We start from the raw sequence: 24,748 nt of genomic DNA, 5'->3' as shown, positions 1-24,748 counted from the left end.
CGGGCACCAAGGAGCTCGGACGGCGGGCATGGTGCAGGCGCCACTGTTCCCAAGCCGAGGGGAAGATCTGACACAACACCGAGTTGTGCTGCGCAGCATCCGTCATGTACGGAGGAAAAATACTGGGAGGGATATGTATGGAGCACACTAAGTACCAAGCTACCTGTACGTATGATGCCGCAGAGGCCGGGGCGAATCAGCATCTTCCATCTCAGCCACCAGTTGGCGGACCAGCACCCAAAGCTGCGGACATGGTGGCAGCGGCGTCATAGTCTCTAGTGACTTAACGCCCAAGCGTTTGACCAAGCAGGGGCCCGGTTGCAGGGTAGCCTTGACCTCTCTCTTCTCCTGACTGCCGGCGCGGACACGGGAAATCTGATCTCGGTCGTCCCAAGATCGAATGTGAGCGATCTCTTCCTGTCTCCCTCCCGTCTCCCCGTGGGGCATCTGGGAGCATCCGATTCGACGGCCGGACTGGAACGGCACCGGAAAACGGGGGCCATGGTCATGGCTCCACGTCGCAGCAGGCAGGCCGGGCAAGGGCAAACGCCCATCTGCCTCTGATGCGCTCCGCAGGCCAACCGCCTGGTTGCGTCCGAGAAGCCAATCTCTTCTTTTTCCACCCCCCGGCCCCCGGCTGCGGATAAATTAAGTCCAGTGGCACGAACTTCTGTTTTCCGACCTGCCCGGAAAGCCATCCAGCATCCCGGTCTCGGACCGAGCTGGGACGCCTTGCCGACGCGCGCAGCTGGAAGATCTGGAGCTGGGCAGGAAGGGACCGGCCGTCCGGGCCAAGAGACGACCGTTTCGAAAACCGTGGGCTGACTCATGTCCAATGTCTGAGGTAGCGGCGATGTCCGCCACCGGAACGCGGAGGCCTGCGATATCTTTGGAGCGCCGTGGCTCGGCATCGGCCTGCAGCTGGTGGCGCGCTGGAGCCGATGTGCAAATACGAATCTTCGGCACGCTAGTGTAGGGCCCGAGCCTGGCGCTTGGTGTGGCGACGTGCCGAATGGCCCCCCCCCAAGCCAACCGGGCGGGCTGCCGCAGCCTCCCCAATGGCGGACAGACCGGGACGGCAGCAGGGGCACATGGCCACAGGGGCGGGCGCTGAGGACTGCAGCCAGACGCTACACGGTACGGAATACATACATACTGCGTAGTATGCGGAGGATTCTGGGGCTGGCTCTGCCGGGTGCTTGCAGGATGGATGACAAGACATGCTGTCAAGTCTCGTCAGTTGCCGCTCGTGCTGCAGGCTTCCGATGGGGACGAGCCAAAGAGAGGACTGGACCCGACGAGGTAGGCCAGTCAAGTCTGAGGACAGCATTGAGGTTGTGCTCAGGGGCTCGAGGAATGTCTTAGCAAAACTTCCTTGTTAGTGATCTTTGCTTAGCCACATCGTGCGCCTAACTCCCTGGGATGATGCGCAACCTGCAGCCCCCATTGAAGATCTCAAAGCAGAGCAGAATGCGTGGACTTGCGGTTGGCAGTTGTGGCTTGCCTGCCCTGACGGCCGGGGAAAAGACGATGCCGAAAGCCAAGAACGCTTTTTGGCTCTCTCTTTTTAGCCTCGTCCGAGTGGTATGCCAGAGAAGCAGAGGCGGCTTGGGGGCACTAGCAAAGAGGCGCAAAAGAAGGATGAGCCAGCCCTCGACGCACGGTCTCGCTTCAAGGCCACTCCAAAGTGTGTCAGGACACACTGGAACATTCGAAGTAGTCTTGGGGTAGTGTACATACACAGAATGCCGGCCTCGGTACTGAACTGTCTAGCAACGAACAGACCGCGGCATCGTGTTCGTCTGAAGTCCGCATGCGTGACCTAGGACAGAACTAAGGACTGAGTGGACACCATGGAAGGAGCGTCGTCGTGCCATGATCTGGAGGTAAGTACGGCGGGTGAAGGAACAAAGTGGCACAACCAGCAGCTAGCCCCAGGGCCCTGACATAAGGGATTGCTAACTGCCGCCAGGCCGAGGTTGTGTCGCCGCTCAGTTCTCCGCAACCGAGGCGCATCACTCGTGTGCACAGCTTGCATGGGACTGTAGCCAGTTGCTCCTGGGCGCCGATGGCGTTGATAGAGCCGAGTCAGTAACGTTTTAGCCGGAGAAAGACGAACACCGAGACGCGAGACGAGTCCAACACTGCCGTCGACTTGTCGACTTGATCGAGGCACAAAGACAGACACCAAACGCGGAGCTCGAAAGCCAAGCAAGCGAGTTGTCAATGCCCTGATCTCTCGAGCTGGATGACGTCTAAGCCCACAGTGCCGAAGGCTCAGGACGGTAGGCAACCCGCAAAAGCAGATCAGGTCACCAGACACCAAACTCCGGACATGAACATGTCCACCTGTCATGTGATAGGGGAGCTCAACTCGGCCGGCAAGGGACAACGATGTGAAGATGCGGCCCGAGACCGGGAGCCATGAAGCCGTCGCCGTGTTTGGAGGTGGTCGAAACAGATTGCCCACACCCCGGCGGACATGTGCAACACGAAAAAAGAAGATGGCGTGTGTCGGAAGCCCGCTTGTCGCTGTGGCACAGCATAGGCGGCTGTTGTCCGACTGCAATGCAATGGCCCTTGGGCCGTCTGTGAGAGGAGCCATGTGCCCCTACATGGCCACGCTTCCAGCCCGCCACGTAGATATTGAGCTCGTATAAGACGAGCAGTGGAAAAAAACGAGCCAGACTGTGTCGCGGCCCATCTCGTTCGGGCGTTGCTGGCCGCGGAAGATGCCGCGCCTATCACCACACTCCGGTCCCCCGGTTGCATTGATCGGTTTGCGCGTCGTCCTGAAGGTGGTTCCGCCCCTCGTGGACCTTCCTCCATAACCTACCCAAGGGCAGTGGTCCAAACAAGCCATGAAGAACCCCGCCGCTAAAGCCGACGGCTGTGAGCACCAACCATCCTCAACTGTTCGTTGTTAGCCGCTGAGATGTTACGAAACTTGCAGACCTTTGCGCATGCTCTGAAGGACTGGGCAGTCGATTGTTCTCGTAGCGCAGCTTGTGTCACAAGGAAGCATCTCAGGTCTGGGCGTGCTGCCCTGTCAAGGATGCCATATGGGGCGTCAAAGTGGGACAACGGCAGGTTGGTGGCGCCAGTGATACCCAGGGTGGGTGTCGTGTCTGTCGTGTCGTACCGTTTCATGCAGGCGTTCCAAGGTGCCTCGGCAAATTACCTCCCCCTTTCATCACCACGTTTATGGTACCTGTCACCATCCTTCAGCCGCCCTCGATCCCTGTCATGATCGCGTCGATCACGGTGGGACCATTCACGATCGTCCCGGCTTCGCCTATCGCCGTCGTGACGGTCGTATTGGCGATCTCGATAGCGGTCTCTCCGTGGGCTTCGGCTGCGCCGTTCCGTGTCGCGATCCCTGCCATCCCGCCCGGGCCTGTACCGCTCTCCATGCCGGTCGAGATCACGCTCTGGGCGTCGATAGCCCTCGTCGCGACGAGGCGAGCCCCTACCACGCGGCTCTGTCCTCTCGGGGGCTTTGTCATGGCGGCCACGTAACTCCTCCATTCCGTGGACCATCCTGTACCCCCGGCCTTCGTCAAGCTCGACAGGCTCGTTGCGGTACTGGCGCCGCTTTTCCAACTCCTTGACGCCGCCCCAGCCGCCGCCGTCCCGCATGGCAGCCTTCTTTCGCTTGGCGTTGGTCTCGTTGCGCCACACCTCGCTCAGGCGGCTCACGCTCTGGCTGAAGTCGACGTGGATCCGCCGATCATCGATCAAGACTTGGTCCATCTTCGAGTAGGCCTCCTCGCAGCTCTTCTTGTCTTCGAACTCGATAAAGGCGTACTGCAGGCTGTCGCCTGTCTTGCGATCCCGTATCACCTCGCAGCTCAGGATCTTGCCGAAGCGGCTGAAGATGAGCTCCAGGCCTTCCTCGTTCGTGATCGGGTTCAGCTTGCAGACGAACAGCACGTTCTCTGGCGGCTTGACCTCGGCGAACGGCAGGTCGCCCATCATCTCGAGCGTCAGCGCCTGAGCGGCTGCCTCGCGTTCCCTTCTCCTGCGCTCGGCTTCGGCGGCTGCTTCCTCGTTGGCTTCCTCGTCTAGCAGTTCCTCGTCCTCGGCAATCCTCACCGTCGCGAGCTGCTCTTTGGTTGGCAGCGGCGAGCTGCTGGGTTCGCGCAGGCCGGGGGGGTCAGGGTAGGGGTCGTCGAGGATGAAGGTGTGCTTGATGCGTATGTCAACGAGGGGATGGCCGCGGTCGTCCACAATGGCGCCGTTGATCTTCTCGAGCGTGTCGAATCCCTCGGCTACTTTGCCAAAGATGGCTGCCCTGCCGTCGAGAGAGTCGGTCTTGTCTCCGAGCGTCACGATGAACTGCGAAGCGGCCACGCGCTGATCAGGGTCGGATGGATGCGGGGCTGTCGCCATGCTGACGGTTCCTCGCTCGAGGTGCTTCAGTTTTGGGTGGAAGAAGGCTGTGAAGGTCTTGTCGGCTGGGTCGCCAGAGAGAAGCCCCCAGATGGAGGTGCCGCCGTCGGATTGAGGAGCCATGGGGCCGAGGGGATCGCCGGTCTGGAAGGAATAGGACTTTTGGATCGAGTGGATCGGGGAGAAGTTGTAGTATTTGACCTTGCACAGCTTGAGGAAACTGGCCGGGTAAACGGGCTGGTTAGCTAGGACTGGCCGGATGGTCGCTGCTCAATGTGCGGAGCCCAGGAACTTACTTCTCGCACAACTTTGGCGCGTAATCGACCAGCAGGTCGATCACGATGTCGCCCGCGCTGGTCTCAAGGAGTACAGACATTGTGAAGACCGCAGCATCAAACCGGCATTCCTCTCAGTCTCTGGTTGCGGGATTCAGAAAATGCCGAAGAGGGTTGAAGGCTGTGGGCGGGATGCAGCTGCTGGGAAAGGAGTCGAGGTGTTGCATGGACCTACCAAGCCAAGCCCGCCCTTGCATTCAAGTTCAATTTGCCTGCCGGGGAAGAACGAGAAAACGCAGTCGGGGTTAGGGTTTGCTATGCTCCAGATTTGCAATCATGCAGAACCATCATGGCAATGAGCCTCTGCGGACGTCATGCGCGGAGGGAAGCACAGTCGGTCAAAAGCATTTTGATGTATTTTCTGTCGAGGTTTGCAGCGCGAGTTTGCTTTCCCAGCTCAAATCCGTTCCGAAGCCCAACGAATAACAAAGGAGCGATGCCTTGCTTTTCCCGCTGGTGATCCAAACAATAAATGCCAGGGGCAGCACCGTCCAGCTGAGTGAGACCAAGCCAGATTACCAAGAACATTAACAGCTCCATGAACTCCTAATCCAGACCGAATGCCCCAGTCCCTCGAATATCAATTAAAAATGGCACAATATGCACATGAAAAAGAAGACAAAAATCGCTGCCTCGGGTGATGGAGCGAAGGCGTAGTTCATTGCCCAGGGGCGCTTCGTCTCCTCCGGCCGCTCCGCAGCTCCCGCTCCGTGTCCATAAGCCGGCATTGCACCCACGTACGGAACGCGTCGTCGGAACGCACACTTTGGCAGTTGAGTAGCTCGGTCAGGGCCCGCTTCATGCCCTCGTTGACGTCGCAGAGCTTGGCCTCCTCAATCGCCACCTCGGCCGACGCGGCTACCCCACGTGCGGCACCGGCTGACAACGGGTACGACCCATTTCTCGCGGGCAGGGAGAAGGAGTACGGCTCGCGACGAGCGGCGTCTGGGGAGGGGCCCGCGCGCGTCGGCGACGTGGCCGGGCTGGGCGAGACGGGCGTGCAGACCGAGTTCTGGCGCGGTTCGCGGAGCTCGTCCAGATGCTGCCTCAGCGATTCGTGCTGTTCGTGGAGGAGGAGGTACTTCTGCAGCGCCAGGTCGCGGCAGTGGTGGGGGTAGGGGCGCACCGATGCCGTCGGCGGCTCGGGCAGCGCGTCCATGGAGATTGGCTTCGCCGAGTTGTTCATGTTCACCTCCCTGTACGGGGTCTGCGGTAGAGACACCGTAATGTGTGGTCTTGCGCGGTCGAGAGGACAGACTGTCGAATCATTGGTAAACAGAGGATCGAGGGCGTCAGGAGCGTCAGGAGCGTCAAGAGCCTCAAGACTGTCAAGAGTGTTGAGGGCGCTGCGCTGGGGGCTGATTTGCTTCTTAAGAGTGCAAACGGCGAGAGTGGTGCGGAACCTGATGCGGCTGGCCGGCTGCGGGCGATTGCGTGCTTAATTATGATCCGCACAACTCAGAGGTTGTGTTGAGATGGGGGTGACGTGTGCCCTTGGTTGTAAGGTGTTTGCTGCTGTTCGCGCCGAGAGCTGGCGGCCAAGGTGAAGCTGGCGGCTGAGGTGGGAAGCCCGGCGGACTGCAGGCGCGAGATAACGTCAAGCAGTCGGACGATTAACCCGAGTCGCGACAAGGGTGGGACCGGTGCGTGTTTCTGACTGCGGGCTGTGTTGCGAATCGAAGGCGATTGAGGGATCCTCTTCCTTGACGGGAATCAATGACTTGGAGCTCCTGCCGTACTTGTCGTCAGATTGCCGTCACTGCGGCTCCGTCAGAACCGCCCCGAGCCGTTGCTGGTGGGGACAAGAAAGCTCGGCAGCGGCCCGCTAGGGAGGCGAACTTGGGGCCGCTGATGGCAGCACGACGGACATTGGGGAGGAGAGGCGTCTAGCGAAATCGCAACAGAGGGCGAGCATTGCGCGAAGTGCGTGCTCGAAAGTACATGTTCACAGTGGCAAGCAATCGACAGGAATAGCGATATCTGCGTTGGGCATCGTCATTTCAGCTCCGACGGGGCTGGCTGATAACGTTACATGAACCGTGCCGCTTTGGGCGATGAGGAGCCGAAGAGCCCATTCCAGAACCCGAGGTGCCGCTGCCAAGGAGAATGTTCACAGTCGAATCTTGGTGGGCCCGGGACCCCGCCTTCTCATTTCCATATTCCGAGTTCAAAACACCAATTTTCCACAGCGAGAGTTAGGTGCCAGGTATTCGAGTTACACGAGAAATCTCGTGACAGGCTTCCTTGCGACCACACTAACTTCCATTTTCTTTGCAACTAAGGTAGTGCGTGTTGCATTGAGCGCCACCTCCAATAGCCCGCTAGCCCCGGACCCGCAAGGGCGCTGATGCTACAGAAGCGGCCATGACCACCAAGGGTGACGGATTCGGGCCAGAACCCGCCAGTCCAAGCAATTCCGGACTGACACGTACAACCTGGTGCATCCGAGATGGTTGCCCACGCCGCGGCCTGGTGACCTCCTTTGGACCGACTCGGTTCCACCTGCAGCCGCTATATCCACGCTCTCCAACTCCTTCCCCAGCGAGCCGTATACGTATGTAGCGACAGGATTGGTGACGCTGAGAGGTCGGAATGGCGGAGAAGGGAAAATCCCAACCAGTACATACAGGTATCGAGCGCTGACAGCACCGGCGGTTGGTCCCGGGCCGGGAGCTTCTTTGACTGCCCGATCCCAACCGGTTGCCCGATAGCAATAACGTCATGCTCTTGGGCAAGGATGACGGTGTGATGTGTACGGAACACATATCTCGCCGTCAACAACGAAGCCTGCAGCGTGCCACGGAGACATTGGATGTATCTCCAGAGCCGGCTGCCCTCGGTTGAGTTGCTCCTCACTGTGTACCTAGGTAGGTAGTTACACCCAGAGTCCGTTCACCGAGATCAACGGCGAGGGAGCATCCGTGGAACGAGAACACAATCGCTGTCGTGTCAACTGCCTGCGGGTAGCTAACTACCCCAGTTGGTACCTTGAAGTCAATCCCACCATCCCGCCACAGCGCTCCTGGAATACCATGTTACCATTAATGATGTTTAAGCCGTTCTCGGAGTTATCGTACATGCAACCGCCCTCCGCCCACGCCGCCGCCAAAGCAGCATTATCACTGAGCGCTGTCTGTCGACTGGCTCACCTCTGCGATTGACTGGACCCTGGACCACTCGAGCATTCCGTCAGCGGTGCCGAGAAGCTACCCTGCAGGTCCGAGGGAGGGTCCAATGGGCATGAAACACACGCCGGAGAAGTAACCGGACTCGAAGTCACTCCCCAACCTCGACCATGTCCATCCTCTGCAGGTACGAATAGATCGAGCCGCTGGGGATGTACGCCCCGTACTCTCTCACCCACCACGCCGCCACCGAACCCGGTTTGGGCGTCGCCGAGAAGACGATCTTGTCCGACGTGAGCATGGCGATCTCGCCCGACCCCTCGAGCTCCTCCTTGCCGCGCACCTCGCCGAAGCCGAGCAGCTCCAGCACCCAGGCGCCCAGCAGATCCGCGAGCACGCCGACCGAGACGATGGCGATGAAGCCGTCGAGCGAGGGCGGATGCCGCCGCGGGAACGCGAACTCGTCGTCCGCGACGTCGGTCGCCTGGTCCAGCGCCGCGCTCATGGCCGCCCCCATCCCCGCCCCCCGCCCCCGCTCGACGTACTCGATCACCCGGTCCAGGCACGCCTCCACCATCCGCCGGTTCCACCGCCGCTCGCCCACCGCCTCCGATATGCGCCCCTGCAGCGCGTCGTCGTTCCACTCGGCCTGCCACAGCAGCCGCGCCACCTCCCGCGCGATCTCCTCCACCGTGCGTGTGTCCGCCGCCGGGATCGCCGTGTCGCGGGCTTTGTCTGCGTGTGTGACCGGGAGCGTGGCCGCGGTGCCGTCACCGTCGTGGTCATCGGCGTCGTTGAAGTAGTAGCTCATGACGTCGCGTGGCGTGTTGTACGGCTCACTGTCCGAGTACAGGGCTGCCATCTTGTCGTCGTAGAGGACCTCTCCGCACCCTTGCTCGTTCCTCCATCGGCGGCGGAAGATGCACGCCAGTATTGCGCGGAGCACCTCCATTGCGTATCCGCAACCTGGCCGTTGAAGCCGCTGGGAAGGTTGTCCTTGGACTTGACGATGGGGAAAAAGGGGAAAGGCAATGCTGGTGTAAAGGGGAGAAACAGAGCACCAGCCGGGGTTGGCTGTATCTTGTCTAGCAAATGGAGCCGAGGAGCCGGCTGCTGTGGGCTGGAGAAGCAGACTGACGAAACCCCGAGTCCCAGGTTATTTATCTTCTCATCCATACGAACCCTGCCGAACTGCGGTCCGGGGGCGCATTGCCGGTCGGTGGCGGGTTTGGGGCGCGGTCGGCACGGGTGGTCGGCTGGCGGACAGGGCTCCGGCCACCCCCTTCGACCACCCGGACAGAATCTCCGAACTGAGACTGGCCAGCTGAGACATCAACGGTTCGCTGGCAGGCTTGGTATCGCCTCTGGTTGGTTTCAGCAATCCGACCCCAGCAGCGAGTGTCCGTCTGGATATTCGCACGATCTTGCCAACTCTGATCATCACGGCCACATCTTAGATGACCCTGGCAAACGATCCAGACAGCTCAGGGTCGAGGTTGACCAAGTGGTCGCCTTCTCCGCGGCCTTGTTCGGTGAATGATTGCCGGTGAGTCTCACGAAGGAGGGGCTTTTCGCTGGGCTGCGGGCAACCGTACGACGTTGTTGGTCATGCAGCGGCCAGAAATCTTGCGCGCACTCAAGGGGACACCGCGTGCAGGCATGGCCAGGATGCAAGCAACCTTGCCACAGGCCATACATGATGTTCGGGTTTGGCAATGGGACAGCGCCACGATCAAGGTTGGTGAGGCCGCCAAGATGCATGGTGACTTCTTGACACCATGAACGGCGGTGAATCAAGCACATCAACTCTCAGCTCGAGCAGCAGGTTCAGAAGTGGTACCTGTATGCCTAAACCCGTCAAGATAGGCCAACCCAACAAGATGCCAACGCGGCAGTCATGCAGACGCACGCCCAGCTCTACGCTCCTATCATGCATCCTTGCAAACACCATGGTCCCCGAACTCCGGCCCAGATCTAAAACACAAAGCATCCAGTAAGTCACCGAAACCCCGGACTCCGCGCCGAGCTGCGGGATGAAGAGGGTGGCGAAGAGAATTGGCGCGTCAAGCCAGACCACACCTAGTCATCGGGCGTGCCAGGGCGACTGCCCTTGTACAGCACCGTTCGTTGCCCGCCATCCTCTTCTTGGTCCTCCTTCCCGAATCTCGTCATGCTGAACTCGGGCACGCGCCTCGAGAGAGGCCGGAGGAGGCCGCCCGGGCTCTGCTTCGCCCGCCGAGCCCGCTCCATCTCGCGTTCCTGGGCGGCAAGAGCTCGCTCGGCGTCGTCGTCCAGGCACGTCCCTTCGATGCTGAGATAGCCGTAGTCTCCAGCCAGCCCAACGTCGAAATTCTTTATGCGGAAGCGCAGCTTGCCGCTCACCTTCCGCCCGCGCTCGTTGACCCAGTAGCCGGTTGTGTGGATCTGCTCCACGACCTGAAGCTCCTCGCCGTCCAGCATGTCCTCTTCCTGATCATCTTGGCCGGACCCGTCCTCGTTGGCCACGGGCGAAGCGCTCTGCTTCGCGCCGCCTGTAGTCAAGTCAACCCAGCTCCAACCCGCGGGCAGACGCTTCGCCTCGATGCTGGCGTTGAACCGATTCCAGCACACCACCCCGATGTGACCCTCGCTCTGCAGCTGCACGACTCCTTCCATCCACTTGCCTCGGGAAGGGATGAACAGGTTCGCGTCGAACGTGAGCCAGCCAAAGCCAACGGCATATTCGTCGATCGAGTGCAGCAGGGCTGGAGTCTGGTCGGTAGGCGGGTGGGTGATGCTCGCCTTCGCCGGCCGGTCGGAAAGGTTGAGGTTCGAGTAGCTGAGGAGGACGCCGCGCAGCACCGGGGAGTAGTGGTTAACCAGGGGATCCAGATGTTGTGCGGCGACGTTGGTCAACGGTTTGTCAAACCCAACCGGGAAGAACGGAACGTAAAGCGAGATAGTCTGGGTGAAGAATGGGAAGTCGGGGTCGGCGGGCAGTTCTGCAAAGGACTCCGCCGCCGCCGGCATGTCCTGGGACTGTATTGTTGCATCCACGTCTGAGGCCTCCTTGGCTCTCTCTTTGCTCTTCCGCTTCTTCTTCTTCTCCTGTGCAAGGCCTTCGGGTTGCGCCGATTCGTCATGGATCCCGGCTTCATCCTCCACTTTTTGCTTCTTCAGTTTCTTCTCCTTGCGCTTCTTCTCCTGCTTGCGGTCCTCTTCCGCCGGAGCCGCTCCGGACGAGTCAACAACCATTGGTTCCGGTATGGGTTGCTCCGAATCTTTCGACCGTTTGCTCGACTTTTTGTGTTCCTTCCTGGCCTCTTCCGCGGTCGAAGGTGGCTCAACTACTCCGTCATGGGCCTCTCCGTTGACATCTCGTTCCCTGTGCCTCTTCTTCTTGCTGGACGGCGAGTCGACGATGGACACGGCACCTTCTCGCCGTTCTCCTCGGTCGGCATCGTTTGGGTCCTCACTCTTCGTCTTCTTCGACTTCCGGGGAGTCTCCTCGACAAGAGCGACATCGTCATCTTCCCTCGAGCGCTTCTTCTTGTGGTCGGACTTTGTGCGCTTATGTTTCTTGTCGGATTTCTGACTGCTGGAAACTACCGCATCCTGCGAGCTTCCGCCAGCAGGAGCCGACATGGTGGGCATCGACAGCGCCTTGGTTGGGAAGAATCGCGGCTTCCTCTCTTCGAGCAGCGATCGGAAATCCAATGTCCGGCTGCAAAAAAATTATGGTTCGCTCTCACTAACTGCCTGCCGCGGAAAGTTGAACATTGACCAATGAGGGGCCATGCTCCGATAGGACACTCACCAGGCCCCTCCCCTCTCTCTGTGGGGTTTCAGTGCTGGAGGTTATAGAGGTCCCGCCAAGACTAATTTCGGCCAATTGTCGGCAATGTTTTTATAGCGTCAGTACCCCGCTAAGACCGCCAAGGGGTTTGCACTATCGCTATGGGTTAGCTACGGGTTAGTTCGCTGGGGGTGCAGGGGGCGGCGCTAGCCCCCCGCTAGTTAGGATTCGGGTTAAGGTTAGGGTAAGGGTTAAGGTTAGGGTGTAGGTTAACTTCGTTTTCTTTTTTTTCGATTTGGTCGAGGTTTAGTAAAGTTGTTGCTACGAGTCTTCGCAATTGTACATTGTTGATGTTGCTCTAAGTCGTTATAGCCCTGCTCACTCTATAGCAATTGTAAATACTTATAAGTGGCAACCTCCGAAATTAGTCTTGGTGGGACCTCTACAATGCTCCCTTTGTTTGTTCGTTAGTTTAGTATATATAGTGGATTATAACAAGGATATAAAAGCTAATCAACGATAGATTATAAAGATAGTATAGGTACTTAATCCTCTATAGAAAAACAGAAGAAAAATAGGTTAATCTTAGTACCCTATATACCTCCTTTGATTTTTAATTACCTGAGCTAGCCGCCTAGGTATAGAATGAACCAACTACAACAAATAGTTAGAGGGCACTGTGGCCTATATCTATAAAATAGCTTCCTTTAAGGCCTCCTTAGTTGGCTAGGTAGGATAGTTGCGTTCGATCTATTACTTTATCTAAATCTATATATATTCAATAGGATTAAGGTCTAGAGAATAGGGAGGCTAGGTGACAATATACGTACTAAGGAAGTATTTTACTATATATACCTTGGTCGACCTCGAATAGTGAGCTAGAGCGTTATCCTATTAGAGCTTAAAGGTCGGGTTTTGCTCTTAAAATTAGTAGAATAAAGGAAGAATATACTCCTAGTAAGTAGCTAAGTTAATCTTGCCCTAGGACTTGTCCTACACTAAATGTATACCTTTCCTCCTTCCTATAAAACAACCTTAGAACATCTAGCCGTTAGCCCACTACTATATTATAGCAAAGTCTTAAGGATCTTCGCTAGGGAAAATAGTAACAAACTTATAGCTAGAGCCTAGGCTATTGACCTAGGTTTCGTTAACTAGATCCATTGCTCCTAATCAATAGGGCGAAGATGAGCCCACTGTTAGGCAAATATAAGGCGCAGTTGCCAAGTCTTCGGTATAAGTGGCTATCGCATTAGTTAAAGGGTCTAAATAGCGCCTCAGCCTTCTATCGTATAGCGAATAGCGTGAGCACTATAGGCCGAGAGAACTAGGAGCATCTTTTATATCTACTCCTATAGAAGGAAGCGCTTCAAAGCCCTTGATATATTAACGAAGTCGTAGATTAGATCTTGCACTTCCTAGGGCACGATTGGTACCTAGTGATATAGGGCAGGAGGAATAGGGAGGTTATGTGACCTATATATCTATGTATATAGATTAGATAAGGGTACCTCGCGCCCTATATTGCAGACTTTGCAACGCTAGGCCCGATTAGGCAAGCGGGGTACGTAACGTGTTCTGCTCTATAGGCATGTATTTCTTAGCGCACCGCTACCTAGATCTTCGATCTACTACTATTATCAATCTATATCTTATTATTTTATACATCTACGGCACTTCTCCGCATCAAATGGTAGCTACGACTACAAGATCATTAACCTAATCATTTTCTTCCTTTTTTCGTCATTAATCGACTAGCCTACATAGCGGCTTTGCCAACAACAGTAGCTAGTTGAACCCCCGCTTTCTTCGCATAGCGACTTGACGAGGTCGACAGCGTTGAAGGCACCTAATCCTACTTTCGAACGACGGTTTAGTCGAAGAGTCTCAATTGTATAGCAGTTCTACTGATAGCGATTACGATCTTTAGCTATCGATCGATTAGTCTATATAGCGGCAATCGTCGACAGTATCGCTAATAGCAGTAGCCGATCAACTACCTAGTTCTTCTTACATAGCAGCGACGGCCAATAGCGATTTAAACGCCTTTTCTCTAGCCCGAAGACGAACCTTTTATTAGGCCTTCGTCAACTATCCTATTAATAATACGCCTATTCGACCTAGCTTACTCAGTTTAAACTAAAGCAATAGTTAAGATAGCCAATCATAGCTACAACACTCGTTCTCACACCTTCTTGCTAGCTAAGCAACTCTCTAAACGCGATACTACTATATCTATAAAGATCAAGGAGACAATACGCTCTCTATATAAGGGATTTATGTTAGAGAGATAGATTGTTATTGTGCTAGAGGAGAGGGCTAGCATAGGAGGGCAGGTTTGGAGGTATGCACTAGAAGTGTAGAGTAGGTCGATTAGGAGGTAGAGGTTTGGCAGAGTGCCCTGCGGGTGCAGGGTAAATGGCTCGGTAGGAGAGTTCGGAGGATAGTTCAGAAGGTTGGGAGCAGGATAGCTGTTACACGCAGTTGTGGGTCACCTGTGGCCACCTGTGGCCAACTGCGCAAGTGTGGGCCCACTGGGCCCACTGGGCCCACTAGGCCCCGCAACAGTGCACAGGCCACCTTACGCACAGGCCACTACACTCCTGTATTTAGGCAGGCACTTGCCCGCATTCCACACTCTTGCAATACATCCATCTTGCACTCCTCCAAAGCTCCTGCTTGGTTTGAGTGCTCCGCTACCTCGGCTGACGAGGCTAGGTAGCAACCCACTTTGTTCGTATAACAATAGCTAATCGCAAGCATATAAGGTCTTTGGACCCTAGTGCTGTTGTGCTTCGTCACAGAGATGGTGTAGCGTAGGTGGTGGTTGTAGCATATGTAAAAATAGATCAAAGAAGCAGAGGCTGCGAGTTCAACTTGCAAAAGAATTTATTTAGTTTAAGGTTCTATCTTCTAGAGCTAGGAGGCACTGCGATATTTATAGTTCTAGAGCTATAGTACGTACCTTAGCTAATTTAGCTAAGGTTCGGCTAATTGGAATGTTCTAACGGAGCTGTACTAGCTGTATTTAGCTAGGTTATTAAAGTATAACGTATAGAACTAATTAGAGCTGCACTGAACGTTTTGACGGAGCTGCACTAGCCGCATTTAGCTAAGTTATCAAAGTATAACGTTTAATATCTGTATGCTCGGATTTAAACGGCTCCGATCCAACAGTTCGGATTAGATGCATTAGTTCCGACAGCTTGGATCCAATAACTTAGATCCACTTATCTAGATTCTATCTCAGCCGTTGTTAACCGTCAAAGTTAATAGCCGTTAGCAGTTGTTATCGAAAGCTAACAGCTGTTACCAACTGTTAGTAACTGCTAAGGTATAAGTTATAATATTGTAGTAGTTATAACGTTATAGAACCTTTAGAGGGAGCTTTGTTATAGAGAATGCTTAGTATTAGTTATTTATATTGTTATATATTAATAATTTATTCCTCTAGCTCTAGAGCTACTAGTTCTAAAGGATTAGACTTATCGCGATATCGACTATAGCTAAGAGGAACCTAACGATATATAGTTAGGCGACGAGCTATCTTTCGAAAACGCTTAGAGCGATCCTAAGGAGGCTAAAGATATTCTAAACCTTCTAGAGCATATCAAGGTCGGTACTAATCGGCTTTTCGTTAAGTGGCTTAGCTAGACCGTTAGCGTATATACTATTCTTTTTAAAGGCACTGTTAAAACTGTTAATAAGCTCTAAAGCAATATCGCTAATATTAGACAAGCGCTCAAGACGCTAACGACCTATTGCTAGCGTCTAGAAGGCTTGCCTAAGGCTATTAACCACCTCTAGGCTGCTATTAACGACAATATAGAAGCTGCGCAATAGGCTTAGCATCGAAAGGAGCTTTTCACCTAATATATATATAATTGTCATGCCCCGGAGCCACCCTAACCCGTGGGACCCACCTCGGCACCCGGCACAGCCCTCGGAACGCGCCTCGGCACCTAGCACAACCCTCGGCCCAACCACCTCGCCCTACATCCAGCACCTAGCGCAGCCTAGCCAACTACAGGGCACTACACAGGTCATCTACGTACGCCACCAGGGTATACGTCAGTAGCCTAGATCACACAAGCCACTCGGAGGAGCGATCGGAGGGGCACAGAGCTAAGCGAAGTGTAGGGCATCAAGCTAAGTAAGTACAAGGAACTAAGACATTAGGTCGGCAACAAAGCAGATTGGGCGCACTTAGGGAGCTATACAAGCGCTATAGGATAGCCTAGGAAAGGATCTACAAGCTTAGGAATAGAGGCTAGCCGATACAGAGGAAGATCGAGGGCTAGGATAGGAGAGATAAAGAGGATAGAACCTATAAACAGTGAGAGAGGCTAGCGTTCAATGCAACTACCTGTAACCCCCCTACCTATAGCTACCCTATAGTATATACTCTACTTGTACCTTGCTTATACTCCGTCACTTCAACGTATACCCCCTTCCTTCTAAAAGCCCCTGCTCCTAACAAGTTAAACGCTCTTATCCTACCTCAAGGAGTTGAACTAGCGGAGACGAGCTATAGCCTAGACCTACGCCTACGCTACGCTCGAGCAGAGCCCTATACCCTCGCAATCTCAAGCACTTTCTACCGATCTAACCTCTTTGTACACCCTCTCTATACCGCCTACGCCTAACGCTACTATAGACAAGAGCTCCTAGTATACCTAGATTGATCTAAACGGCTTCTGTACAACGCCTATCGACCCTCTACTCTCTACCTAAGAGTACGACCTTACTAAGGAAGAGCGTCGTCTAAACGCTAAGATTGCTCTCGAACGCTACTATCAAGCTATCCTCCAACTATAAGCTTAGTATATATAGCTCCTACACTAGAATACCTAGCTTACGTATATTGCTAAGGGCGCTACCTCTTTGAATTCTAACCCTCTTGCCGCCTAGGCTACTAATACCACTATACTAGCTATATCTATTGCTACGCCTATACCTATACCCGCTCCTATACCTGCTCCTATATCTATTGCTACACCTAAGGCTATACCTATAGCTACTATGTATATACCTATACCTATAGCTACACCTATAGCTACGTCTATTGTTATCGATGCTCCTCTACCTACTGCTAATCCTAAGTTCAACGCTCCTATTACACCTTTACCAATCCTTCCTAGCGCTATAGGAGCTCCCCTCTAGTATACCGCTAGCTTAAACTACCTTATATATAGCGGCAAAGATACTTCTTTGCTTTAGGCTTTCCTATACAACTACTATACCAACTTCTAGCTTATAGGCTACTTGCTCAATAGTAGCAACTACGTTACGTATATAGCAAGCTGCCTCCGAGGCCTACCTAAGAATACCTAGGTAAAGTATATCTAAAAGCAAGAAGCTAATCCTAACTTTCGTCTCTTAGCTATTACCTAGGGCGAGTTCGTTATATTCCTTTAAAACGAACTATCTAATCCCAATTTACGTACCTTTAGTATAGCCTTGGAGCTTAAGCGCTTCGTATAGTATAAAGACGAGACCGTCCTAGAGTTCGTTGAATAGTTCACTAGCGTAATCGCCAATATACCTTTAAAGTAGGATAAACCTACCTATATAGTCACCCTTTTACTAAAGTTCCGTCTAGAGATTAGCTTTATCTTTAACTACTCCCCCCAATTACCTACTATGTTCTAGTAGCTTATAAGCTTTGCCTACTATATCGAGTATAGTTAGCGTATTGCTAGCATCTCTCGCTATCGCCCTCGCTCGTTAAACAACGCCTCTATAGCTCTATAGCCACTACGCCCTATTAACGTCCTACCTACGCCCTTCTAGCGCCCTATTCGATACTTCACCTATAGTAGGGAGGGCTATCGCTATATTAACTGCCCTAAGAACCGCCCTCCTACCTAGCCTACTCTGCCTTCTACCCCGCCTATTTAGCCTATTCCGCCTATAGCTACGCCTACCTAGCTTCCTCCTATATAGCCTATACCCTAGTAACCTACCCTAGATACTGCTATAGTACCTGTTACTACGTCTAAGTCGCGCCTAGTTTACTATACCTACAACGAAGTTGGCTATATCTCTATATTCTACCCTAAGGCTATCTACTATCGTTGTAGACGTATAGGTTATACTGCTATTTGTTGCTCGGAGCCTCTGAACCTAAACACCTAGAATAACCTGAACCTTGCTCTACTTAGATACGACTGTAGCGCTAACGCCGCCTAGGAACTCGGGGGGCCTAGGTCATTTTAGATCGAGAGTACTGTCCTTATATACTTAGATAAGAATTAGAAGCCTACGATAGCAATGCTAGATACTAGGTTGGATTACAATATAATTAGTCGTAGCTTTCTAGCTAAATACTTGTAGTTGACCAAGTTTATTCAATGCTTTGGATTTACTACTGTTGGCAATGTGCCTATTCTGATATATAGCGTATACCCCCTATATATTCGTATTACCGACTACCTTAGATACTCCTAGACCTACCTACTATACTTCGTAGTCGTAGATATCGAGCTATTTACAATCCTCTTAGGCTAGACTTAGATAGAGATGGCTAAGCTATTCTTCAACTACTACGAAAAGACTTGGACTTACCTAAACTCAAAGCGCCACCTTGGTTTATAAATTGAGCCTAAGTAGGATTAGAGCGATAATACTTTCCTTATTGCTACGTTTATACTAGTCACCGACCTAGTCGAACCGCCTAACCTAGTCAACCTAGACGACCTAGTTAAAGAAGACTCGCCTACCATTGGCTTGTAACCTGCTACTCCCAAGCTCCTAGAAGTGTATAAGGCCTACTGAGACCTCTTCTCTATTATAGATCGACCTCCCTTGCCTCGCTATACTATGTTTGAGCACTATATCGATCTTAAAGACGGTACGACTATGCTATAGGGGCCGATCTACCCTCTTAGCGAGAAGGAATTAGAAACCCTATATAAGTGGCTTATAGAGGCTCTAGAGAAGCAGTGGATCCGACCTTCCACTAGTCCTATAGGCGTGCCTATTCTGTTTGTTCTAAAGAAGGGAGGCGAATTATACTTCGTTGTCGACTATTGTATACTCAATTATATTACCTATAAGAACTGTGTTCCTATTCCTCTGATTAGCGAGATCTTCGATCGCTTATCTTCTACGAAGATCTATACTAAGCTCAATTTGAAGAATATATACTATTAGATCCGGCTACGTAAGGGCGACGAGTGGAAGACCGCCTTTCGTATACGTTATAGCTACTTCGAGTTTATTGTAATGCTAATAGGCCTAGCTAACGTACCTACAACTTTCTAGACTTACATCAACTATACCCTCTTTAGCCTTGTTAATGTCACCTATATTGTATATTTGGATAATATATTGATCTTTAGCAACAACGAAGCTAAGTACGAATAGTATATACACAAAGTTTTAGAATAGTTACGAAAAGCCGACCTCTACGTTAACCTCTCTAAGTGCTAGTTCTATATACGTGAAGTCGAATTCCTTAGGTTCATTGTTACCCTAGAGGGCATTAAGATAGAACTATTATACATTAAAGCTATTATATAGTAGCCGCTACCTCGTAGCGTTTACGACATCTAGGTATTCTTTAGGTTTACTAGCTTCTACCGTAGGTTCATTCGCAACTACTCGAAGATCTACGTCCCCTTGACCAACCTACTCCGAGGTAATCGCACCTTCGAGATGATATAGGATACGATCGATATATTCTACGAGCTATAGCGTAGATTCTAAGAAGCGTCTGTTCTACGCTATTTCGATCCTAGCTTTCTAATCTACGTTGAGGTAGATACTTCGAAGTTCGCTATTAGCGTAGTCCTCTCCCAACTGTTTAAGGGCCAATAGTACCTTATTGTGTTCCGCTCCTATAAACTTAGCCCCGAAGAAATATACTATAGTACTGATAATAGGGAGCTGCTTATATTCGTCGACGCCTTTTGTACCTAGCGGCATTACCTCCTATACTTATAGACCACCGTCATTGCCTTTACTAACCACCTAAACCTCGAGTATATAAAGACGAAGAAGTAGCCCTCTATATAGTAGCTATGCTAGAGTGATAAGCTTATAGAATTTAACTTCGTCATTAAGTATCGCCTTAGCCTATAGAACCCTGCTAATAGACTCTCTCGAAGACTAAACCTAGTAGAAGGCCCTAGCGACGAGGGCGCTAAGAACCTACTGCTATAGCTCCTAGAGAAGTGTATTGCTATAGGAAAGGACTATATACTAGGGCACCGCTCTACAGTTAGGGTTGTCACTCTAGCTATATAGCTAAGATCCAATGTAGGCCTTAGAGAGTTGGAGGATACGTATAAGCTATATGAGCAAGAGTTTAATAAGAGTGTTACGCCTAATATACGCCTCGAGGAGGGCTATTAGGAGGTCTCGTAGCGTATAGGTAGCGGTAAACGTCACTATGAGCCTATAGCTAGGGACGAGGGAGAGGCAGCGGTATAGAGGCCTCGCTTAGATAACGCTTTTCCACTAGTCAACCACGGTATAGACGGAAGTGCCACCTATAGCCTAGATAGACCTAATAAACCACCGCTAGAGCGTAGCTCCCTAGAGGCCTAAGAAACATATATAAGGGAACCTAGCCACCTAGAGCCTAGGCGGCGACCCCCCTTAGATTAGACGGCCTATAGTAGTCTAGCTAACGGCGTATATACGCCTAATTACCGTCTATACGTCGTTGCCGCTACTAGGAAGCCGGTGAAGGACGAAGGCTAGCCTTTTAAGTAGCAACTAATCTAGGTATAGGAAGTCGATCCCTAAGTGACTGAGGGCGTTTAGAAGACAGCTCGTATATATAGGCAGTGGAAGCTTAGAGACGATAGTATCCTACATTATAGCGGCAAGATCTATATATCTACGGCCCTACGATATACGCTTTTAGCGCGCTACTACAACGCTATAATAGATAGCTATAGCGGTATTAGAAAGACTTGTAAGCGCCTAATACGCTACTACTACTAGCTGGACATATATAGGGAGATCGATCAATATATAGTAGAATACGTTATATACGGCTATACAAAAGCGAGAACCTACTGCCCTTATAGCGAGCTCGTAGCGTTGCCGGTTCCTAAGCGCCTATAGTAGGATATTATAGTCGACTTTGTCACTGGCTTGCCTACCTCTATTGACCTCTATATATATAAACCTTACAACGCTATCCTCGTTATCGTCGACAAGTTTACCAAGTACGCCCTCTATATTACAACGTATAAGTAGCTCTAGGCTAGCGCCTTTGCCTACCTCTTCTTCGATTACGTCTACCGACCCTTCGGCCTACTGTAGACCATTGTTTCCAACTATAGGAGCTTGTTTACAAGTGGGTTTTAGCATATACTCTACAACCTCTTAGATATTATATAAAAGCTAAGTACTACGTACTATCCTTAGACTGACAGCTAGATAGAGAGGTAGAATTAGGCGTTGGAGCATTACCTACGTACTTACTATGTATAGGAGCAGTATAACTAGGCGTAGAAGTTAGCTCTAGCTAAACACATTTACAACACCTTAGTATATTCAATTATAAAGGCGACCCTAGTATACCTCCTTTATAGCTACTACCTACGTAATCTAGTAGACCCGCTTATAAATAGCTCGAGCAACGTTCCTACTATAGAGAAGCGTACTAAGAAGCTCGCTAAAGATCGGGAAAGAATCTACAAAGCCCTAGTGTAAGCTAACGAAGGTTATACAAAGTGGTATAACTATAAATATACGCCTATAACCTTCAGAGTTAGCTAGTAGGTTTAGATTGATTCAAGGCACATTCGCTAGTAGCGCCTAAATAGTAAACTCGTAGATAAGTATCTTAGGCTATTCAAAATCATCGCTAATATAGGTAGCAAGAAGATAGTATATCGCTTAGATCTTCTACCTACGTTTAAGTTCTACTCTATTTTCTCTATTGCGATACTTAAGCCGTTCAACGGCAACCTGTAGGAAGCGCTTATATACTACGATCGTATATAGATCGTTATATAGAAGTAGCATTAGAAGGTCGAAGCTATTCTTAATTATATAGGGCCACCTTTCAATAGATATTTCCTTATCAAGTAGAAGAACTACCTACTAAAAGAGAATACCTAGGAGCTACGTAGGTATATTAATGACAGGCCTTTACTATACGCTTACAAAGTATATATTTAAGATGAGCATAGGCGTAGGCGATAAGCGGCGAGAACGTAACGAGGGCGTTAAACAGCGCTTCAATTAAGGAAAAAAGAAAAGAAAAGGAAAAAAGAAAAAACAATGTAAGAACTACCTACCTACCTAATAGCTACCCCCTATATCGCCAAGTCCTTCTCCAAGCCCTAGATCGACTTTGTTATAAACTTGGCTATCTATATATCATTAGCGCCCTCCTCGCTATCCCCCTCCCCCTCCTTACCCTCCTTCGGCGGCAGACCCTAGCTCTTTACTACTACTAAAATTTCATTCTTTAATTATTAGCTATATATACGCTTTATAGATATAATGGACTTATAGACTTACTACTACCCCCTCTATATACTTCTACTACTCCTCTAGCTTAGCTAGCCTCTCTACTACCTCCTCTAACGTAGTACTAGGAGGAGGGGGAGGAGGTAGGAGCGGCGTAGGCATATCAACAAAGCGTCAAAGGCGCCTTTTTAGTACGCTCTCCGCCTTCTATACCTCCCCCTACTACTCTAAAAAGTTCTTAAAGTAGGCGGTAGGGGCAACTAGAGTATCGCTAATAGCCTTATAGGCTACTATAAACGCGTCGATAACGCCCTAGATAAACATAGCTAGCTAGAACGTACTTAGTATATATATTGTATATATAGGGGAGACACTTAAAAATTTACCTTTTCATTGGCGACAGGGTAGTCCCTCTTATCGAAGGCTTCGATAAAGCTATAAACTATAGCGAAGGTAGTAAGATAAATCTTTATTTTTTTAAAGGGATCAGCAACAGCGTAACGTATATACAACGAAAATATAGGTTTCAGCTTTAAGGCACTAAGGTCAACGCCTTTAAAGGAGAAGAGCAACTTATAGCTAGACAAGTATAGTTATTTTATATATATTCGACGTAGCGCAAATTAGAACCTATAAGTATATCAAATATAATAAATATATAACCTATATATAGATATATACCGGCTTAATAGTAGTAGACGAGGGCGCTACCACTGTCGAAAAACTTAGCTATACAACAACGGTAGCTACCATTGTCAATACATATATAGCCTACACCTTCAACACGCTTCAGTTGTACTCTCTACACTTATAGAATAATATAGGTAGCGCCTATAGAGACTCTCTTCTTAGACGTCAAGTCAAGGTCACTAGACTACTGTACTATTAACGATTATATTGCTCCCTATCTATACCCTCTCTATATACTACCCTTCTCTTATAGCCAAAGCCGCCCTTATATAGAGTCGGAGGCTTAGATTCCTCTATCTCTTCGTCCTCGTCCTCCTCCTTCTTCTCCTCCTTCTCGTTATCGTTAGTAGACGTAGCTACTACGCTAGACGTATGCTCTATAGGAGCCGTAGGCGCGTCGTTGGCGAGCAACTCCGCTTCGCTAGCAAGGCGCTCTTTAGGCGCTACGTTGATAGGCTAGAAGCCTAAGCTCGAGAACAACTTTGATATAATTGCTTCTACCTAGCGTATTAGTAGCGTCCGCCCTGCTCTATCTATCGACATCTTAACGTTGAAGGTTACTTACGAAGCGTAGCTAAAAATAAATGAGTTATTTGAATCTACTATATTGTCAACGTACTATTGTATTCTTCCTACTAGCCGTATAGCAAGTTCGCTAGCTATATAGCCCTTATATACTAGAATCGCTAAAGCTATCCTATTGATCGAGAGCTATCCTACTAATCGACCGAACTATCGTGGGGCGACCTACCAAGGAGAGGCGAGGGCGGGAGTACTAAAAAAAAACGAATCATCTGTAGAGCGAAGAAGTCAGCTATATATACGCGATCAGAGGGAGCGTTAGAAGGAAGTAGAGGGTACGTACACGATCGCAATTGTAGGCCAGTATCGTATTGTCGTCGTGGTAGGCTAGGCACTTAGGTAGGCTAGGCATTTATAAAGATAGCGCGAAGGAAGAAAAGGAGGAAAGGAAGGCTAGGAGCTACGAGCCTAGAAGATATACTCAGTAAGGTGGTCCAAGCTTGGAGGGCTCAAAATCCTATATTTCTTATATCGCGATGTTCTAGTAAAAGTTTCAATTCCCCTTTTCTATATACGTAGCGAAGGCGCTTAGGACATATATAGTGTACGCTCTTTACCCCTTTTTCTTTCCTACTATTACCCCAAATATATATACCTTCTATTTAGTTCTATTCAGCTCTATTGTTGCCTTCCTGTTTTAGGCTTGAATAAGCCTTGAATAGACGGCCCTAGATCTGAATAGGCCACTTCTATCTAGGCCGCCCTAGATCGCGTATACAGAGGAGTAGTTAGATCGATAGAGGCTATATATATAGGAAGATCGTAAGCCGTATATATATTACCCGAACTACCGCTATACGATCTGCCGCTAGTAGGCTAGGCTATAGGCCGAAACGCGACTAATAGGAACTATATATATAGCAAGATCGTAAGCCGCGTATACGCTACCTAAACTACCGTTATATAGTCCGCTACTGGGCATACAAGGCTACGACCCTAAAGCGCGACTACTACGCCCCTTAGGCTATAGCACAGTAGTCCCTAGGGTCAAGGACCTTGAAGGAGGAGGGCCCTATTATACCCTGGAGCTACCCTAACCTACGGGACCCGCCTCGGCACCCGGCATAGCCCTTAGAACGCGCCTCGGCACCTAGCACAACCCTCGGCCCGACCACCTCGCCCTACATCCGGCACCCGGCGTAGCCTAGCCAACTATAGGGTACTACACAGGTCATCTATGTACGCCACTAGGGCGTACGTCAGTAGCCTAGATCACACGAGCTACCTAGAGGAGCGATCGGAGGGGCATAGAGCTAAGCGAAGTGCAGGGCATTAGGCTAAGCAAGTGTAGGGAACTAAGACATTGGGTCGGCAATAGAGCGGATTAGGCGCACTTAGGGAGCTATATAGGCGCTATAGGATAGCCTAGGAAAGGATCTACGAGCTTAGGAATGGAGGCTAGCCGATACGGA

The 24,748-nt window shown here is 50.9% G+C and overlaps 5 protein-coding genes across 5 annotated transcripts; 1 reads left to right on the top strand and 4 right to left on the bottom strand.

Moving 5' to 3' along the window:
• Positions 1 to 2,776: 2,776 nt before the first annotated feature.
• On the bottom strand, positions 2,777 to 4,888 carry THITE_2109253 (uncharacterized protein). Its single transcript, XM_003650000.1, has 3 exons — positions 4,689 to 4,888; positions 3,143 to 4,612; positions 2,777 to 2,913 (listed from the first exon to the last, which is right to left on the bottom strand). Exons 1-2 carry the CDS (start codon positions 4,766 to 4,768, stop codon positions 3,178 to 3,180), a joined length of 1,515 nt encoding a protein of 504 aa, XP_003650048.1. The 5' UTR covers positions 4,769 to 4,888; the 3' UTR covers positions 2,777 to 2,913; positions 3,143 to 3,177.
• Positions 4,889 to 5,286: 398 nt separating this feature from the next.
• THITE_2109251 (uncharacterized protein) lies at positions 5,287 to 6,178 on the bottom strand. Its single transcript, XM_003649999.1, has one exon. The coding sequence runs from the start codon at positions 5,911 to 5,913 to the stop codon at positions 5,386 to 5,388; it is 528 nt and encodes a 175-aa protein (XP_003650047.1). The 5' UTR covers positions 5,914 to 6,178; the 3' UTR covers positions 5,287 to 5,385.
• Positions 6,179 to 8,003: 1,825 nt separating this feature from the next.
• Positions 8,004 to 8,804, bottom strand: THITE_2037751 (uncharacterized protein; the record flags this gene model as incomplete). Its single annotated transcript, XM_003649998.1, has 1 exon — positions 8,004 to 8,804. The coding sequence occupies one exon, from the start codon at positions 8,802 to 8,804 to the stop codon at positions 8,004 to 8,006; it is 801 nt and encodes a 266-aa protein (XP_003650046.1).
• Positions 8,805 to 9,890: 1,086 nt separating this feature from the next.
• THITE_2109250 (uncharacterized protein) lies at positions 9,891 to 11,583 on the bottom strand. The gene has a single exon (XM_003649997.1). It carries the CDS (start codon positions 11,474 to 11,476, stop codon positions 9,932 to 9,934), a length of 1,545 nt encoding a protein of 514 aa, XP_003650045.1. The 5' UTR covers positions 11,477 to 11,583; the 3' UTR covers positions 9,891 to 9,931.
• Positions 11,584 to 15,516: 3,933 nt separating this feature from the next.
• Positions 15,517 to 24,479, top strand: THITE_2085223 (uncharacterized protein; the record flags this gene model as incomplete). The annotated part of the gene is made up of 2 exons (XM_003649996.1): positions 15,517 to 15,678; positions 24,405 to 24,479. The coding sequence occupies 2 exons, from the start codon at positions 15,517 to 15,519 to the stop codon at positions 24,477 to 24,479; spliced, it is 237 nt and encodes a 78-aa protein (XP_003650044.1).
• Between the last annotated feature and the right edge of the window lie 269 nt (positions 24,480 to 24,748).

The sequence above is a fragment of the Thermothielavioides terrestris genome, chromosome 1, assembly GCF_000226115.1.
Source record: "Thermothielavioides terrestris NRRL 8126 chromosome 1, complete sequence".
NCBI lineage: Eukaryota > Fungi > Ascomycota > Sordariomycetes > Sordariales > Chaetomiaceae > Thermothielavioides > Thermothielavioides terrestris.
Note: the sequence above shows the minus strand (reverse complement) of the source record. Positions and strands in the feature narration are given on the sequence as shown.